At 37.4% G+C, this 19881-nt stretch overlaps 1 protein-coding gene across 3 annotated transcripts in view; it reads left to right on the top strand.

Moving 5' to 3' along the window:
• Positions 1–19881, top strand: part of DSE (dermatan sulfate epimerase) — a 58052-nt gene that overhangs the window by 17117 nt on the left and 21054 nt on the right. For all 3 annotated transcript variants that reach the window (XM_074333467.1, XM_074333468.1, XM_019741364.2), the window contains exon 2: positions 8535–9003. In XM_074333467.1, coding sequence (XP_074189568.1) covers positions 8588–9003 — 416 coding nt within the window. In that variant the 5' untranslated portion in view covers positions 8535–8587. The remainder of the gene's footprint in view (positions 1–8534; positions 9004–19881) is intronic.

Raw genomic sequence — 19881 nt, forward strand, 5'->3', positions numbered from 1 at the left:
GTAATGCCAGAAAAGAGCGTTTTCATGCTTAAAGCTATTGCTGAGAAAGTTAAAGGTGGTTTTTCAGAACCTTCCAGAACATCTCTGGTTACTTACTATTTAGAAAAATTTTGGAAAAAAAAAAATTATTATTTTGTTTTGGGGCCAGTTATAGTGGGTTAAATAAATTGCTTTGAACTAAGGGAGAAATTCCTATTTAATAGAGTAATACAAGTTACTGCAGTTTAAAAAAACACACTGAAAACCTCAAAAACAGCAGTTTCTTAGATTTTTTTAATCCTATATTAAGAGGAGAGCACAGTTTTTCTGTTTGTTTATTTACTTTGTATCCTCATGCCTAGCAGAGTTCGTGGATTTAATAGCTGCTCAATACATAACTGAATTAGTTAATTAATATTTACAAGAATTTCTTACTTCCAACATGGATAGGGAATTGCTATTCCAATTCTGGAAAACAGTGCATTGGAAAACTTAATACATATGCATAAATTGCTACTTTTTAAAAGATTCAGAATACCAAAAAGAAATATACTAATTATACTCGACATTAAATTATTCTGAATATAATATCAGAATAAAAAATTCTGAAAATACTGTAGGATGTTGTAGTCTAACACCATCATTAAGAAAATCAACTCAAATTATAATAAAGAAGCACCAATCAGAAGATTTCCAATTGTTAGACTGCTAGATAAACGAGAATATACTTACAGCTTATCTTAGAAAGTCTAACCATTTCATTTTCTTTTAGCCTTTCTGTAAGCAAAATGAAGTACTCTGGTGGTTGCATCAGTGACTTTATAGACCCCTCCCCCCCAATTTCTACTCTGCCTTTTCTTTGCCTCCATGAAAATGATGCAGGTTTCATTTCCTTTCTACATTCTGTAAGACAACCACTCTCTCAAAAGCTGGATTGTAATGTTTCTTAGTTTTGTAGTAATGTGCACCAAGCAAAACTCTACTAGTAAATTATGCCTCAGTTTGCTAGCCACTAAATTACTCATTCACGTAGTCTCTGATGAATGGGAGATGGAGCCTTCAGACTTAACACCAGAAAATATGTGTGGCCATTTTAAACATAACTTAGATTAAGGATTCTTCTCATGTAAGGAATTTTACAATTATTATTGTTGGTGTAAGAAAAACGTGAGCTTCAGATTATGAGAAAATGTGGTATCTTCACAGAAACTTTCTTGGGGACAGTATAGAACTGTTCTTTGCTCAGAGCTTCACAAAGCACAGATCTAACCTAAAGTTTCTCCAGTGTTGAGTGTGGAGTTGGTGAACACCATTATTATACATAGTGTGGTTTTGCTGTGTGGGTTCAGGGTTATAATTACTCTCTCAGTAGTGTGTGTAAATTCCTGGGGGTTCCATATGGTATAATTTCATATTGTGGATTTTTGTTTGGAAATGACTTTTTAGGGAGATATATTTCATTTCACCCTTAAATAAAGAAACAATAAGCCTTCAGTAAAAGCAACTTTCATTTTGATTAAGAGCCCTTGGTTTTTAAAATTTGCTTTTTTGGCTGAGTCCGCAGAGTTTACACATCAGGGAGTATAATTTTAGGGAATGATTGTATAGTACCCAAACCATATGTTTTCTTAGGATTTGACATAGTTAAGAATAATGTCAGATTTATTTCACTACAAAAATTTACCAGCAACATGTAAGGTTTATTTTGCTAGTGAAGAAAAATTATTTTTCAGAAATTATCCTAAGTGTACATGTAATAAAATTGAAATAGAAAGGTAAGGAGAACTTTAAAAATGTATACATTCCATTAGTTAAAATATGTGGAAACAGTAAGGGTAGCATGTATGAGACCACGGCAAGATGTTTCCCAAATACTTGGAAATGGGTTTCTTTGAGAGTTAAATTCTAAAATAGATCAGAGAAGGAAATGGGCAGCTTGTTTAGGATGTATTAGTGCTCTTAGGCCATCAGAGTTTGCCTAAAATGAGACTGGAGGCCTAAAGACAGAGGGAACTAATGGAAGCATGAACAAGGAAGCCATAGATGCTAATGTCTGCGGGTCTACGCATTTTCCAGGGGAAAGGTATGATATCAGGCCCATTCAGTTGTCTGGTCTGCGGGATTGTTTTAGCGTTTTATGTATATGGTATACGTAGTCCTAGTGTGGAGGTATTTGACTGTCCTAATAATATAACTAACTACTGTGCCCATCCATTGGGTTGGGAAGCCTGGAACACCTACCCTTGGGCTGAGCTTGGTGGGGTAGTGGCAGGAGCTATGGAGGATGTACATTTTGCTCTTTACTAAATATCGTTACAATTCAGTTTTAAATTTTTTATTTTTAATGATATCTCATATGCTGACAATCCTTTCAAGTGCAGTTATGGCAGTGACCTTGACTGGTTGAGGTATTCCAAGCTCAGAGCCCTTCCCAGCGCCTTTGTTTTGATTCCTTGTTCATCAGGCAATTATCTAGTAATTTTACTAGATCAATAGTAGTTTTCCAATAAAGCCAGAAATGTTTCCCAATTGGCTTGATCATTGTATTTCTTATAAATGAAAGCAAACAGTTTGGTTTTATGTGTGTTGGGGGAGGAGAGTTTTAGTCTTTTTTTATTAATATCGGAGAGCATCTCCTGGGGTGTTTAACTGAGATACTGATGACACTGAGCCAAGGCCACACTGGGGACTGAGGTTAACACATCAACTCTGTTAATGGCAGCAGATGTTCCCTGAGTAATCATGTATCCCTTCCATAATATAAATTTGTTACTAGGAAACAGCTCCCCAGCCAGAGATTGTATTTCCAAGCCCATATATCACTTGGCCTTTCTTTTGAAAGAATATGGAAGATGTACATAAGAAGCAGTCACCCTTTTTACACCAAGAATCAATGGCTTGGGAAGCAATCAAACTCAGATAATAGTTTATTCAGTTGTTATTCTTTTCTTTGGGGGCAAAACCTTCAACAAATACTTGAAAACTTTCAAGGGTCATGTGCTTTCCTTTCTAGTGAATGTTGAGCTTACTATGATTGATATCATGTTTCCTTGAAAATGAGAACTAGTCGGGCAATCATCTCTAATGCGTCTTTTGGAGCAAAAATTAATATAAGACCAGGTATTATATTATATTATATATTATGTTATACCTGGTCTTATATTACTTTTTGCTCCAAAAGACGTATTAGAGATGATTGTCCGGCTAGGTCTTATTTTCGGGGAAACACGGTATGTTAAAGAGTCAGGAGTATTGTTTTCTAATTTCAACTGTTTCTAAGAAGTGGCATGACCTTGCCCTAGACAATATCTCTGGTTCTCATTCTTTTGCTTATGATATTTAGTTTCTTCAAATAAAATATTTTATGGATAAGTTAATGTAATCTTGCGTGTCTGAAACATCTTCCCTTTTATTAAAAATAACAACTATTCATGGAGCTCTTCATGTCAGGTTCTATGCTAAGTGCATCACATATTTAATCGCCCCAGGAAGTTGGGACCATTTTATGGATGAGAGGATGGAGATTTTGAGGACAGAAGTCAGTTGATCAAACCTAGTAGACAGCAGAGCTGGGATTACCCTCATGTCTGCCCCACGCCACACACACACACACACACACACACACACGATGTTAATTACAATGCCAGCGCTTTAGATGTGGCACAGAAGAGGGTCTTTAATCCAGCTTAATTTGGGATATGTTTTACTTTCTGCAGGGTGATTTCTCTCTTCCATCCTTATACTGTCTATGTTTTTAAAATTATTTTTTAAAAAATATTTTCTAACGCCAGACGAATTGGAATAATTTCTGTACTACCATGTGTTTCATTTATAAACAGTCCCAGACTATTTGGAAACTCACTTCATTTTGGAAACTTGATGTGTACTAATCTAGTTTTCAACTCTTCGTTTTCAGCGTACTCTTTCTGTGCTTTCTTTGTGTAATGATGGCAGAAGTGGAACCTTTAATGCTGAGTGTTGTTAAAAGTGTGCTCAAAAGAAAGAACATTGGTTTAGGATTTAGGAGATTTGAGTTCTAGTTCAGCCTCTGAAGTTTACTCTAAGATACTATTAGAATAACAATGTACAGTAAATACTTTAATACTGTTTTGTGTCTTTACTCTAAGATACTATTAGAATAACAGTGTACAGTAAATTTTAATACTGTTTTGCCTCTGTAAAGTCAAAGATCAAATATTTGAAAAGCATTTCACACAAAATTTCTCTGTGTGTCAGCAATCATAATAGCTGCAGTGGATTGTTGGAATCAGAATTAAAGCAAAATAATTGTTTGCTTATTGTTGCTGTGTGAGGACCTACTTAGGATAATTAGAATTCAAGCATCTTGTTAAATACTTTTTATATCCTTTGGCTTGGCCCAAGCAAAATGCCAAACTAGGAGTGCTGCAGATATATGTAGGGCATACAGGCAGAAAGATGGTCAAATTGCTATCTGTATTATCTTGTAGTGACAGGTTAATTCTTAAAGAACTATATTGTATTCATTGATTAGGTCAAAATTTGGGAATATTTTGCTCTTTGAGCTGTGTAGAATAATACAAAAGAAGGGGAAAGAAAACCGGATTAGGAAAGCTAGTGTATTATACTCGGAGTGGAGAAGAGGAAAGACTTTTAGGGGAAATGAGGCCCAGTAGAGTCTTTCAGAAACATCCTGAGAATTGAATTATATCGGGTAAACCGTATTATTAGAGGCAACTGCTGAGGGTAGCGGTGATTTTGCCATGTTGAAAATGCCATGCTCTTGAAGTTGCACTGCAACTTAAAGATTTAAGTGAGTTCACAGTGCTGTGCTGTGTTTGCAACAGTGAACTAGAGGGGAATGCCTTGAGAGGTCATCCACGGACATCGAACAGTACAGAATAATTTGTCCAAAGTGTGTGTGTCTCTCTCTCTCTCTCTCTCTCTCTCTCTCTCTGTAGCCGGAGTCAAGTTGGCCATTCTGGTAAACTCACTAGGCGTCCGAGTTGGTCATTCTGGTAAACTCACTAGCCTTTAATGGCCATTGTTTCACTCAACATTTTCAAAGTTGAGCCATTCAGGCACCACCTTCTTCAACAAATTTTGCCTTATCCACTTACTTTTGTTATTGTTAAACTTTTAAACTTAAATGTATTTTAAACAGGTACTTTATATATCTGTTGATGTGTTAAAGTTTTTCCTAATGAACATTGAAATAAGTACATAAAATTAGCATAAAATCTGTCCGTTTGCAGTCCACCTAAAATTATCTTGAGAAATGCTCCTTTTGTCTGATTTTAGCTGTTCTCTTTACAGAATGGTCCACAGAATTCTGAGGTTAGAGGTTAAAGGGGGAAAACCTAGACTGGAAATAGGGGCTTTTTGGTAGAATTTTCTAGAAAAACTTAAGATGATAAAAGGGAATTAGGTTTCCTGATATCAACCTAAAGCATGTTTGGATTAGACTTTAAGTTTAATATTTTTCCTTTTTCTTTTTGAAAACTACTGAATAGTTTATAGGCTATGGGAGTTTCTAGGCCTTATATTTTTCTCCATTAGTTTTCTAGCAGAATTTTGTTCTGAAAAATTCTAAACTTGCTTTGATTTCAAATAAGGGGGAATAAGGTTTCTCCTTGCTCATTTTAGTGATGATACCTACCGGCTCCTGAGTTCAAGAGTTAGTTCAGTTCAGCCGGCATTCATGAGCTGCCATTTATATGTCAGGTACAATGTGAAGCCTCATGAAGGGAAGAGGAAGCTATGGTCCTACCTTCTGTGAGGCAGGGCATGTAAACGGCCGACGCAGTCTAATGCAGTACAGCTATGCACCAGATACAGGAGAAATGAGGTCTTTGGGTAGATCAACAAAGGCTTCATAGCTGGGAAAGCAGTCGGAGCTGGTTATATTGAGTGTGATACAAGGGAGGCAACACATAAATTTGTGCCACTGTAAATGCTGTGGCTTTTCTCTCCCTAGGCAGTCTTCGTAGATGATCATTCTGCAGAATTTCTGTGGGTTCTGCATGGGCCCACATGGTTTTCTAACAAGAATTAATGTTTTGCATGTGCGTTAACTCAACAGCCTTGCTGCCCTGACACCCTCATATGAATTTGAAGTAATAACTAGGGAACCTTCAATAACAGTTGGCATATTGAGATGGCATCATTCCCAAAACAACATCTTAATGAGGTTCTGTGCTTCCGGAGCAACTCTTCATGTTTAAATATACTCAGGCACGTCCTACATAACGGGAAGCAGTATGGCAGAAGTGGGTGGGCTCACAGTGCGAGTCCTGAATTGTGAGGGACCCTCTGAAACAGCCCTGACTGTCTCAGTGACTCTGGGCCTGGATAGGGGGATGGTATGCATAAGGGAGGAGAAAGAGAATGTAAACAAGTCAGCCTTAACCACCTTTGTACAGAATCTGAGATGGAGACTCTCTGGTCTCTACATAGCTTCTTACCTATCCCCCCACAACCCAAGCTACCCCATACTACCCAGGACTTGAGCTACACAGTCAAAAACCAATCGTGGAGAAATCTTCATTTCTATGCATGTAGGGGTCAGTTAAAGGAGGAACTTCCAACCCATCCTCACCCTAGATACCTAGAACCCCCACAATGTCAATTGTACTGATGGCTACATCCAATCTTAGACTTTTGGGGATTTAATACATACAAGCTTTTAAAAAAATTTTATTAGCGTGATTGTTCTCTGAAAGAGCAAGAAATACAGCCCTGTGGGGAGAGGCAGTAGGAACTGAGCATTACTTCAGACCCAGCCATCTCTCTGTGTTGCCAGAGACCACACCCCTGCTCAGACATAACCACAAAATGTTGTTTCTTTTGGCCAGGTCTCTGACCTTGAAGGATCCAGCCCGCCTCCTTGAAGCTTTGGGTGCTAGACATAATATGGGCAGAGTCCAAGATTTATTTCTATTTTATATAATTTAGCATGGCTATACTAACTTTTTTTATTCACTGTAAGTTCTACTCCTGAAGTAAACCTAAAATGCTTTACAAAACTTCTGCCATTGATTCCATATATCTTATATATAATCTAAAGCACATTCAGAAATATAAAGAATACTACAATTTATGGCAGCATTCACAAATCATGCCATATTGCCTCTCTCAGAGATACAGCAAGTTGAAAATCTGGATTGAGCCTCAATGTGTGTTAAATCCTTAGTTTTCTTTCTTCTGAATGTGATGCGGCAGTTTTTCCTTGGAAAAATAATTTGTGTTCAGCTGTGGAGGTTGATTTTTCTTCACCAGTTTCTCCCTTTAATAATTGAAAACTACTGTTCATTATTTACATAAAACTGTCTTTTTCTGGTCTGCTTTCTATAACCTTTCCCCTCTGAAGAATTTTAAGAATTCCCTAACTTTCCCTCTAGGGGATTTTTATGCCTGCTTTATCCCAGATGTGAGATGTAGACTAGGACTAAGCTGAGGGTGTTTTTTTTTAATGTTTCTACATTTGAAAGACGTTCTTTTAACCTGTGAGCAAAGCTGCCACTAAAAAAAAGGACTTCTAAGAAAGTTAAGTAGTTAAGAAAATATGTGAGCTTGGTTTAACTGTCTGACTTACTGAATGACACCAAAATCCCATTTGCAAAATGAAAAAGTAGACAGTAGTTTGAAATAAGAAGGGGAAAATGCACACATGTTATTTTAGCCTTTTGATTCTGGGATTTTATTTTCTGAATGAAGGCACGTCAGTTTCTAGTGCCAGCAGCTTTGTGTCTGGTCTTTCACTGCATGCTTGCTTCTGTTAGCCCAGGCAATGCACAGGCCTGGCAGCTGTGTTCCCTGCTTTGTCTTCTCTGTCCCCACCTTCTTCTGTTGACAAAAAGAGGATAGTTAACTCACAATATGTTGTCTGCTTACATGCTTATAGGTGGATTGATCCTAACCCCTGGTTCAGAATGTAGAAGTGGGGAGAAGTTAGAGTGAAGGAAGGCTGTGTTAAGAAAGATAAGACTGGGGGTGGCCCGTTAATTCAGTTGGTTAAAGCTAGGTGCTGACAACACCAAGGTTGCTGGTTCGATCTCCGCATGGGCCACTGAGCTGCGCCCTCCATAAAAAAAAAAAAAAAAAAGAAAGAAAAGAAAAACAGGATTTTCTGTTTTTTCCTAACATTTATTCACATTCCCAGATGACATCTAACCACCAGCTTTTGGTTATTGTGGTTTTCACATTAAAAAATACCATAAAACCTAACATTTTTTGTGTGAGAAAATGTGAGAAGAATGTCGAGGAGAGTTTTCTTCCCTACTTAACACAAATATTGTATACCGTTTTCCCAAGTCCAAAGTTCTGTTTTCCACAGTGAATACATGTCTCACGTATCATGCTTAATTGACTAATTAATTTTAAATTACTAGGTTTCACTGCGTTTCTTCCTAGTTCAGATTTTGTTGTATTAAAAAAAAACAACTAAATTCAGATGCTTCATTTTTTCAATATTTAGACCTTTTCCTAGTAAGTGAGGTCACTACCTACCATATGTTTCAACTTTGCCATATTCCCTTGGTTCACACATCTTTCTCTTTTGTTTTTTCCTCCTGTAGGATCTTTCAAAGATGGTTTGGCTGCCTTGGAGATTTGGAGATCTGATGTCACGATGAGGACTCACACACGGGGGGCTCCCAGTGTGTTTTTCATATATTTATTTTGCTTTGTGTCAGCCTATATCACCGACGAGAACCCAGAAGTCATGATTCCCTTCACCAATGCCAACTATGACAGCCACCCAATGCTGTACTTCTCCCGGGTCGAGGTGGCAGAGCTCCAGCTCAGGGCCGCCAGCTCACATGAGCACATTGCCGCCCGGCTGACCGAGGCCGTGCACACCATGCTGTCCAGCCCCTTGGAGTACCTCCCGCCCTGGGATCCCAAGGAGTACAGTGCCCGCTGGAACGAAATTTACGGCAACAATTTGGGTGCCTTGGCAATGTTCTGTGTGCTGTACCCGGAGAACATTGAAGCCCGAGACCTGGCCAAAGACTACATGGAGAGGATGGCAGCGCAGCCTAGTTGGTAGATTTTTGTCTTTTTCTTCTTACTGTATTAACTCTGCAATTTAAAGAAACGTACTCATATTCTGATGAACTCATAGAAGCCAGATTTTTTACATACTTGGTGTGTGTGTGTGTGTGTGTGTGTGTGTGTGTGTGTGTGTGAAGGGGAGGGGTTACTTGCTATTTCTCTTGCCAGTGGCTTATGAATGGTCCATAGTTTGAAAAGACCTAGTAACTTCCATGTTTAAAGTTAGAAGGAAAATATTTAGATGCAATCTAACCGAAGAAAAAATAATTTGTTGAATTGAGTAAATAGTACCATTTTGATTGGTGAGAATTCTTTCCGCCTTGTTTAACAAGCATATATGACCATCATCTAGCCTTAGGTTGTGATTGATGCCCGCCTCCCCCAAGTGGTTAAAACTTTTTGTCAGCAGGAAATTAAGATTTATTTGCATTTTATGACAATTAGGAGCTAAAAGTAAACGTGATGAGATTAACTTGCATTTTATGAACAAGAGTTTATCAAATTACCAGCAAATTGCCGAAACGTGTAGGAAAATCAGTGTTGTAGTTTATGTGAGGAATTCTTTTCATGTAATAAGTTACTTTCAAAAGCTCAAGAAGAGAACATACTTCCTGTCTCTTTTTTATTAGCTTAACTTTATATTATTTGTTTATAATTAATGCATCTACCTGCTTCCAAAAAGATATGGATGGATGGACGGATGGATGGATGGATGGATGGATGGATGAATTGATTAAATTAGAGACTCTGGGTATTCTTATTTAAACTGTGTTTTAATACATATTCATGGTTCAGTTGCACTAAAACATTATTAACTATATGAAATATTCTTTTAAAATTACATAAGCTGCTACTTGTCGTAGGGCTGGAGAGAGTTCATTTTTAAATGTTTAGAAAAATCAGTGAATGCATTTAATGCTGTGATGAATTACATTTTGCAGGAATTACATCTTAGATTTCATTGAGGTGAAGAATGATAGTTTCCAAGCTTCCTGAATTCTGCCAATATGATAAAGAAATTTATCCCTAAATTTCTGCCAATATGTAAATTTATCCCTAAATTTCTGCCAAAATCTTTGAAGGATTTTCTAGAATTTCTTAATAAAAAAGGATTATGGAAGAGTTAACAGTAAATCCATATCAGAGCTGGTTTTTAATGCTGATTAGGTATGTATCGTCATTTTGAAGCTTGCAATATTTTAGGTTGAAAAGAACCGTTTTTATTTTGTTTCATACAGCTGAGCCATGTATGCTGTAGTTTCAGTAGTAATTAATTGATCTTATTCTAGTCTTGACATGAGAAAGAAAACAAGAGATGTCTGAAAATTTATTTAATATTGCAACTACCAGATTATAATATCAGATGTTATAATACTTGGCATGTGCAATTAGTTAAAAATGGCAACCATATTTATTTAGAAAAAAACCTTGGTTGTCTTATAAGGATATTTCTTCTTTTAACCCCTGCCCCCCCCTTTTTTAAAATACCTAGTGAAATTTGACAGATTAAGATGCTGATGAAAATATTCCAGAGAGATAGTTACTGAAAAAGCCATCTATTTGACCTCATAAAAGAATAGATTACTCGGGAAATACCATTTATTAATGGAGCTTTTTTTAAATACAAGTACAATAACATTAAGAGAATTGCACAAGACTAGTGCAATTTTATTATTATGGTATAAAACATTCAGGCATATAAATATCAACTTGAATGAATGCTATTATTAGAGAGGACTAGACTCGTGATGAAAGGAGAATAAATAACTTCAAGTAAAAGTGATAATTTTCACATCATTTCTTCAGGTTATTGGATATGTGTAGAAATTTACTAGAGGACTAGTTCTTTATTCATAGTAGTACCGATAAAAATAGGTATAACTCTATGCTGTTATCCAGTAACCTAAAAGCCAACCTGTGACTTACTAGAGCTAAACAGTTAACTTTCTTCACTTGACCTTCTAGAAACTGAAGGTCCGGAGTTGAGAATTTATCTTTACATCTAGTTTATAGTTCCAGAAGTGATCCTAGCATAAAAATTTGAGTTACTGGAACATTTTCTCTTGGCAAGTACTGTTACTAACGAGGGTATGCTTTTTTAATGATTTTATGGATATTTTAACTTTCTAAAAGCTATCACACCTAATCCCTAGACTTAAATTTTCATTTAAATTTGTAGTTGAACATAATCACTTTTTGACAACTTATAATACTGTTAAATGTTTATATAGTTCACCTATCTTTGTTTAAATCAACTAAATCATGTCCCCACTATATACAAAGAAGTATATTGTAGGTGTTGTCATTGTCTTAGGATAGAGAGTTCACCTATATTTGGTTTCAGAGAAAAAAAGACTAGCACTTACTTATAAAAGATCAGTTATTAATCAATAATTAGTATTTTGAAATTTAATAAAAGCTTTGTATAATGGCATCATCAGGCTGAATACATTTGCCATTTTCCTTGAAAAACATTTCTACTCTTTTGAAAACCAATGACTAAATTGTGTTCGTTGACTTATTCAATCAAAAACATTTATTGAGCATCTGTTGTATGTCATACACTGTCCTGGGTGCTGGAGATTCAAAGATGAAGAAATAGCCCGATAATTTTAAAATTTGCACCTAAGTTAAGTTTTCATTCGTGACTTAGAGGCTCGTATCATGCTACACTCTCGTGCAGTAGGAAAGTGCTGGCTCTGCAGTCACACTGCCTGGGTTTGAATCCCAGCTCCCCACTCTTCAGCTGTGTTACTTCAGACTAATTTATTAATACTTAATTTGAGCCTTAGTGTCCTGATTTATAAAGTGACAGTCACAGCAGTATCCACCTCATAGAGTTGTTAGGAGGATTAAAGGAGACAATGTAAAGTGCTAAGCACAGTTCCTGTCCCATATAAGCCTTCAATAAATAAGAATAATGGCAATAATGATAATTATTACTGTTAGTTACTGAGCACTTAGACTCTGTTTGGTTTATAATTTGGTGTATGTAGGCTCTAAGGAAATAATATTTGTTTGGAATTTATATGGAGATTTTACTCATTTTTGTTCAAATTGCTCTCAAAACTAGAACATCTGTTTAAAACTCGTAAAATTTTCCTTTTGGCTTTGTTCCATTAAAACTTTCAGTGATGCTTCCTTGGGCCCCCTCTTTTATGCATCTAACAATCTGATGTTAACAGCACTGAAGAAGGCTTAGGGGCAAGTAACAATGACATGTCTTTTGTCAGGTATTAGAAACATGTACATCTGAGATATACGTGAATACAGATTGATTGGTGTGGTTCAGTTCGTGTGATTGTTTTGTAAATAAAGAGCTGAAAGATCTCATCTATAGATTTACTTATTTAAGACTCTTCTTTGGCCATTGTAAGAGAGAAGGTAAATGGAAAATATCTCTGATTGTACTGATCTTCTCCATCTGATATAATGCACTACGAAGTTGAAAGGAAACCAGATAGATTGATAATGATGATGGTTTTTGGCGAAGATGAGACTTATCTATGTTCTTATCTATCTGCTTTTGCAGAGATGCCCACATCCCATCTTAGAAACTATCTCTCCTTTTTTCTGCCTTCTGCTAATGCTCATATGTTCTTCATAACCATAAAAATAACAGAGTAATTTAAGCTTGTTCTTAACTTTAGTTCTAAAAAATAAATTTAAAATGATATTATTTTAACCTATACGTATAAAATGGGAAATTATTTTTAGCACAACAAATAAAACAAAGTCTTTGATTTTTAATTAAGCCTTTTTTTTTCCCTATAGATCTCATCTTCCAAATGAGAGCTAGGTTTTGGTTTGCAGTTGGCTCTGTGTTATGTAAAAGCTTGATTAGAATTTAGTATGCAACCACTTTAAGAATGTTTAATGAGCTAAGATCATAAATCTAGGGCTGGTAAGAATAGAAAATGCATTTTATTGCAGTTAAAGTGAATTCATTTTTTATACAATATCACCTAGTCACTGGAACAAGTTCTCTGAATGCCAATTGGCACATGGGGGTATTCTCATTTATAAATGGTTGCTTTGTGTATTCAATTCTTATATAGTTAAGAAAAAGAGCACAATTGGACTCTAGATAACTAAACATCTTTCACCAGTCCCCCCCCCCCCCCCGAAGAACTTAAACCTTAAGGTACAAAAATAGTAAAAATGGTTCTTAGTAGAGATTTAAGAGGCGTTTCCATAAAGTCAATTTCTAGGCTGAGTTTTTGAAGTCAGCACATATTATTACTCCACTTTCCTAAAATTTTAACATGTAAGTATATTTTTACTTACTTTTTTATACTTATTTCTACTGTGCCTTTACCTCAAAAGACTAAGGAAGCATGAAATACAAGATTCAAATTTGAAGTAGCTGAGAAAGAAAAGAGGGGAGAAAAAGATTAGGGACATCAACCAGACTGGGAACGAGACAGTTGCTGAAATGCATCTTACATACCGCGAGGAGGCCACAAGTGGGCCCTGAATTTTTTAGCAGCAAAGAAAGTAGGCTCAGATAGTTTTCAAGTATACAGTGTCCATGGGATTAAAAATAGATCTTGGATCAACAGCTACTATTTTTGACCCAAGGATCAGAAATTTCTCGTAGGGTTTTTGTGAAGAACCTTCGCAATAGTCTCAGGAACATCCTTACAGTGCATATATGAGTTGCACAGTGCTGTTCTTTCTACACCAGACAAGACTGAGGGCAGGACCATGTCTGTTATGCTTGTGTGTATCTCCCCACATCAAGGAGATTTCTGTTGAATGAATGAATGAATGAATGAATGAATGAATGAATGAATACTATAACATCCTTGGATAGAGCACCTCCAAAATAAAGTTCCCTAAAGCCAGATTGGAGGTGGAGGGGATGAACATATGGTTTAGCCTGAGACCACTTTTTGTCTTAGTCTAGCTTAATCCTTCAGTAGAATTTTGCATATGCAGAAAAATGAAATAGCTGCATATCTGTCAGGCAGCCTCCCTATACGCTGTGTATCTCAGCGTAGGTCTTGGTAGATGAGTTGTGATGAGCTTGGCATTACACCCCTCGGCAAGTTCTTACAGTGATCTTCTATAACTAAAACCAAACCAACAAAACTCACTCAAATGATTATTGGAAAACACTACAGATCCTGAATCACTTAAGAAAGAGGCAATTAGGTTGACCATATTTTAGTTAATAATATGAAGAGGTGAATGCATTTAAAAGAGATTTAAGATAGGATTGTAGCAGAAAGGATTTGTTGTTCGAGCTCTAGTTTAGAGCGTGTAGTTATCCCGTGTGCATTTCCAAGCAGCACGCTTTTGGGGACTTCAGTGTAAGCATCGGAAACCCGGGGAACAGACCTAGCATAGTGGTTTTTGAAGGCACGGTGTGTACTTGCATCTTGACTCGGCCATTTTATTAGCCAGGCGTCCTTTGGCAAGTCCTTAACTTCTGTAAACCTCAGTTTCTGCATCTGTTAAATGAGGATGGTTCTTTCCATGTAAGGTTGTTCCAAGGATTAAATGAGATAATGCGTGTAAAGCTCTTAGCATTATGTTCCTGGCACATAGTTTTACTAAAAAGTTTACTATGACACAGAAATATGTAGGAACATGCAGCTTTATTCTTAAGTTTCTTGATGCACAGTACTTCGTTTTACCTACTCTGTCACTATAGAATTGTATTTTTGAGAAGTAGTCATTGTGAATCATTCTTTCCCCTTTTCTTTATGGTATTTTTGCTTACTTGTCGTCAGAAAATAAATCACAGAGGAAAGAAATTACTTCACTCTTGCATTGGAGCCAGTGAGCTACAGGAAATCAGGACTAGGGAGGGAAACAAAGAAAGTTGAACTTTCGGACAGAGAAGTAATTATATTTTTATTCACAGCAGACTGCGTATTAAATTCTTACCTGTGAATTGCAAACTTCTGGAGAGTGACATCTGAAGATATATTTGCAAAATAAAATAAAATAGAGAGAGAGAAAAAAAAGAAAAACCTCTGGCATGTTGAAATGAACCCATCAGTTAGTTTCATTCCCGCACATTCCAAAAGGAAGAGTGTGCCTGTCTTTCTCAGCATGGCCTGCTGGCCTCCAAATGCAGTTCCCTACAGCTGTTTTGCAGGCTTTTCACTCTTCTAAATTGCACGCTAAGGCTGGGAATCAGAAGTGGGGAGAATGTAGCTGGGCGCTAACATGTGGAGCTACAGCATCGAGTGAAAAGATCAGGGTTTCCTCTTAGGACCCTATTGTGGCAAAGACTAGGAGGCTTTTCCCAGAATGCACCTGGAATCCATTGGATTCAGGGAAACAAATGCTGGGCTCTCAGAAAACCTGGCTCCCAACTTCCCTGGCTTATTCTCGTTCTTATTTTTCTTTCCATTTGTTCTTCTGCTCCTTCTTTCTGCCGCTCTTTCTTTGTTTCATTCATTCTGTGATCTAAAGAAAGTTATCTCCCTTTATCTTGCTTCATATTCTATGAAAGGCTATTATTACTGGTGACTACAAGGCTTTTTCTGATGACCAGATTCTTTAAAGTTTACAGAAACACACGTTTTAGGAACCCTGCCTTTGGGAATTCCCTTCTTGAATGCCACTTAATAAGCAGGTTGTTGCCAGCATCATTCCAAATAAAGACATGGGCCAAAGATGGAGGTCAGGTGACCTGTGGTAGGAGGAAACGTGAAAAGTTGCTAAGGGAGAGGTGAAGTCAGCGGTGTAGTTTAGCTGAGTATCTCAGTGTGATTGTTCAATATATAACAAGCAGACTGCTTCATTTCAAATGCAAGTGAGGATAAAGTGATTTTAATAATGCTTCTTTAATTTTTAATTTTTTGTCACATTTAAAATTTTTTTTTAGTTTCAGGTGTACAAAACAATGTAATAGTTAGGCATTTATACCCCTCACAAAGTGATAACCCCCTCCCCCAATCTACTACCCCTCTGACATCGTATATAGCTGTTAAAATTCCACTGACTCTATTCCTTATGCTATACTCCACATCCTGTGACTATATACATATTAAATTATAGTTGACATTCATTATTTTTCAGCTTCAGCTTCAGGTGTACAGTGCAGTGATCAGGCATCTACATCATCCCTGAGGTGGTCTCCCTAATAAGACAAGTGTCCATCAGATACCCTACAAAATCTTTACAACATTATTGATTATATTCTCCAATAATGCTTCTTTCTAACAACAAATTGAAGGTATTCTACGAAAGCTATAATAATACACAATTGAAAAGAAATCCAAAGTTAATTTTCTTTGTGGGATCTGTTTGTTGTTTGACTCTAAGATTCAGTATGGGTAGGGCTGTAACTCATCTCCATGAGTGACTCACTGTCTCCTACCTCCTACCCTTCTGGTGTCATTTGTTGCCTTTTAAACGCAGCGCGCGCTGTCAGAGTTGTGTGAGGAAGCTGTACTTAGGCCAGAGGCGTCCTCCCTCTTTGGGTGGGGTTCTAAGTCAGTGCCCTTCACCTCATATGCGTGAATGTATTAAGTTCCACAAAGTGTGTACAGTTTGGCTCTTACATTTTTCTAATATTAAAATCTTGCCAAGCATGATGTTTAAATTTTATGCTTCCTTTGTCCCATGTCTTGGGGGAAAATGTTAGTTGGCAAGGTGCTATGTATATATCTGTATTCTATTTCAATAATGCTTCATAATCATTTCTTTAAAGTTGGCTTTATCTATGAAGTGAAATGACTGTTTAGTTTTAACACCACTTAAGAACAGGGTTTTGCAGACATTAAGTTCTTACTAAAACCATATAGATAACTACTAGAGAGTGATAATGGCATGAGCATGACCATGGAGTCTCATAAAGCTAGGTGGTTCATCTTACCTTATCTGTCTTCAGAATGGCTTCAGATGACTTCATCATCTCCTTCTGCCATGTCCGTTAAGGGAACATGTTTTAGCCATGCTTAAGACAGACTGTCATCCATCTTCCCTTTTCCTTTCCAGTCAACATACTGGCACAGGACAGCAGGAGGAGACACAGGGACCAGATCGTGACTTATCCCACATAAGCCTGTGGTTTGGAAGCTTTGTGTATGGAATGGCTTGGAGGGGAGGAATCAGGAGGAAGGGAACTAGGTAGAAGCTTATGGTATTAGTCTAGGAAGGAGATGGAAACCACAATGAAGATAGTGAGGGTGGCGAGAAGATGGAATGAATTTAAGAGACTTTTAGGACAGAAAATCTACACCGAAATTGGTTGGATATGAGACACTGTTTCTCAAAGTATGATTCTTTCATCGGAATCATATACGTAATCTTAAAAAGACAGATTCCTAGGTCCTACCCAGACTCAATGAATCACCATCTCTTAGAGTAAGCCAAAGAACCTGCCCTTGTAACAAGCCTCCTGTGTGATTCTGAGATGCAGATAGTAAAGGAAAGGGAAATGTAAAAAATGGTAGTTTTTGTCGTGGGTGTATGGCTGCACAGTGATGCCACAGATGAGATAGGGAATATAGGACACAGTAGGTTTGTGGGAGAGAAAATATAGTTCACTTTTTTACATCTTTTGGTGTCACCCTCCCTCCTCTTTATTCTCCCCTTTTTCTCCTCCCTGCCCTTTTTTCTGTTCTTCACTCTTGCTGCTCTATGAATGCATTTTGCTATTGTTGGTTGTTGCACTTTTGAATGTGGGTGAGCTCTTCAGGAAAAGTATCATTAGGTGATAAAAAAAAGATTAGCCTGTTGTCATCATCTCTGTAAAACATGTCCCCATAAAGAGCTTACAGATTTTTGGAGTCATTTTTTTCCCCTAGAATTTTGTGATTTTAATGTTTTAGGCTTTTCACTGACAGGCATTGATGTACATCTCCCCAGTGTCCATTTGAACCACATGTATTGGCATTTATTTTTTTCAATTACAGTTAACATTCAATATTATAATTAATTTCAGGTGTACGGCATAGTGGTTAGACATTTATATAACTTACGAAGTGATGCCCTTGATAAGTCTGGTACCCACCTGACACCATACAGTTAGTACAATATTATTGACTATATTCCCTGTGCTATATTTTACATCTCACTGACTGTTTTGTAACTGCCAATTTGTACTTCTTAATCCCTTCACCTTTTTCACCCTGCTCCCAACGCCCCTCCCACCTGGCAACCATCAGTTTATTCTTTGTACTTATGAGTCTGTTTCTGTTTTGTTTGTTCATTTATTTTGTTTTTCAGATTGCACATATAAGTGAAATCATACGGTATGTGTCTTTCTTAGTCTGACTTATTTCACTTAGCATAATACTCTCTAGGTCCAGCCATGTCATTGCAAATGGTACTAAGATTTCATTCTTTTTTATGGCCAAGGCATTTTCAACTCTGCCCTGAGTCTGATGGCAATACGTTTACAGACCAGCCCTGAGCTGGCCTTTCTGCTTCCAGGGATCCCAGACTTATCCATCCCTTTTCTTCCTCTTTTCCCTTCAACCTTATCCAGACTTCAGCATCCAATTTAACTTCTTCCTCCATAACATTTTCTCTAGCCTCTTACGCCTCTCAGTTCCCATAATTTATATTTTTCATGTGACTCATTGGTTTGCAGTAGTAACTGGATTACTTATCTGGTTCTCTGATCAAGAGTGTATGTCGTCAAGATGCAACCCCAAAGAAACCTTTCTTTCTAGAAACCTCCTGGGGTCTAACTTCTTGGCCAGTGCGCCTTGGCCAGTGCGATTCAAATATGCCGAGGAACCCATGCAGAACTCTTACAGGCTGTTTCACCTGTACTGTAATTCTTGGTTTATTTGTTTGCCTTCCTCACTGGCTTATTTAGTTTATTTGTTTGTCCCCCAACTCCACATAAGCTTATTGAGGGTAGCACCGTCCTCATGTCTTACCATTGAGTCCTGAGAGCCAGATATGTTCAAGTTACCCCAAAGACACTAATAACTTACACTGAATGAATACATGACCTTATTTTGATTGAGAGTCTTAGCTTACCACGAGCAGAAGCCCTGCATCTGAATACAGCTTCGAATCTGATTTGATGCCTTGTGCTCTGTGTGCTCATATTTGTCTGGCCTCTCTTTCGCTCTGAACACCTACCTGTTGTCAGTGTGTAATCACAGAGATATTGTACCTTTGGCCCAGTTGGAGGCCCGGAGGAGGTATGTCAGGATTTGACGTCTTGGTCTGGTTTACCAGAGTCTCAGGTTACCTGCTCGTGGAAGCGCCCCTCCTACACCTGGTATTCTCTCCTCCCGAGGCATCCAGCATCTAAACATGTCTGTCATGTTCATGAAAGCTCCCTATCAGATAACCTCAATAAAAGCTTGGGATTTTTGACTTTAAAGCTACCTACTTCAATCTTTGAAAGGAATGGTAGTAATATTAGGTGGTGGGAGGTGATACTTTATTGGAATTAAAGGCAAGGACTGTGGAGCCAGGCTGCCTGTGTACTCGTCCCGTTTATGAACGGTGTGGCTTAGTGCCTGTGACGGCTCAGTCTCCTGTAAATTGGTAATAAATATAATACCTCATAGTATTGGTTAGAGGATTAAATGAGTTAATGAAAGAAGTACTTGGCATAATGAGTTAGCTTTAACTATTCGTTTATGTTTTGTGTTCTTGTAAATTGATGCTGATGAAGGCAATTTTCACTTATAATAAATATATGCAGATGTTTTTCTGTAAGTTTATTGTGTCTTTGTTCTGTTCTGTGCATTGTGGTAGGTATTGGGAGATACAGGAATTTAAGGACAAGTTATACCCCTTGCCTTAAGTTGTTGTTGTCTGGAAGATATAAACTAATAGACAGTATTAATGCAGATGAGACATGTTATGATAGGGAAAGTACGGGGTGTGATGGGAAGACTTCACCCAACGCTGGGGCATCGGGGAAGGCTTTCCTGC

Source organism: Rhinolophus sinicus, linkage group LG05 (genome assembly GCF_036562045.2).
Source record: "Rhinolophus sinicus isolate RSC01 linkage group LG05, ASM3656204v1, whole genome shotgun sequence".
NCBI lineage: Eukaryota > Metazoa > Chordata > Mammalia > Chiroptera > Rhinolophidae > Rhinolophus > Rhinolophus sinicus.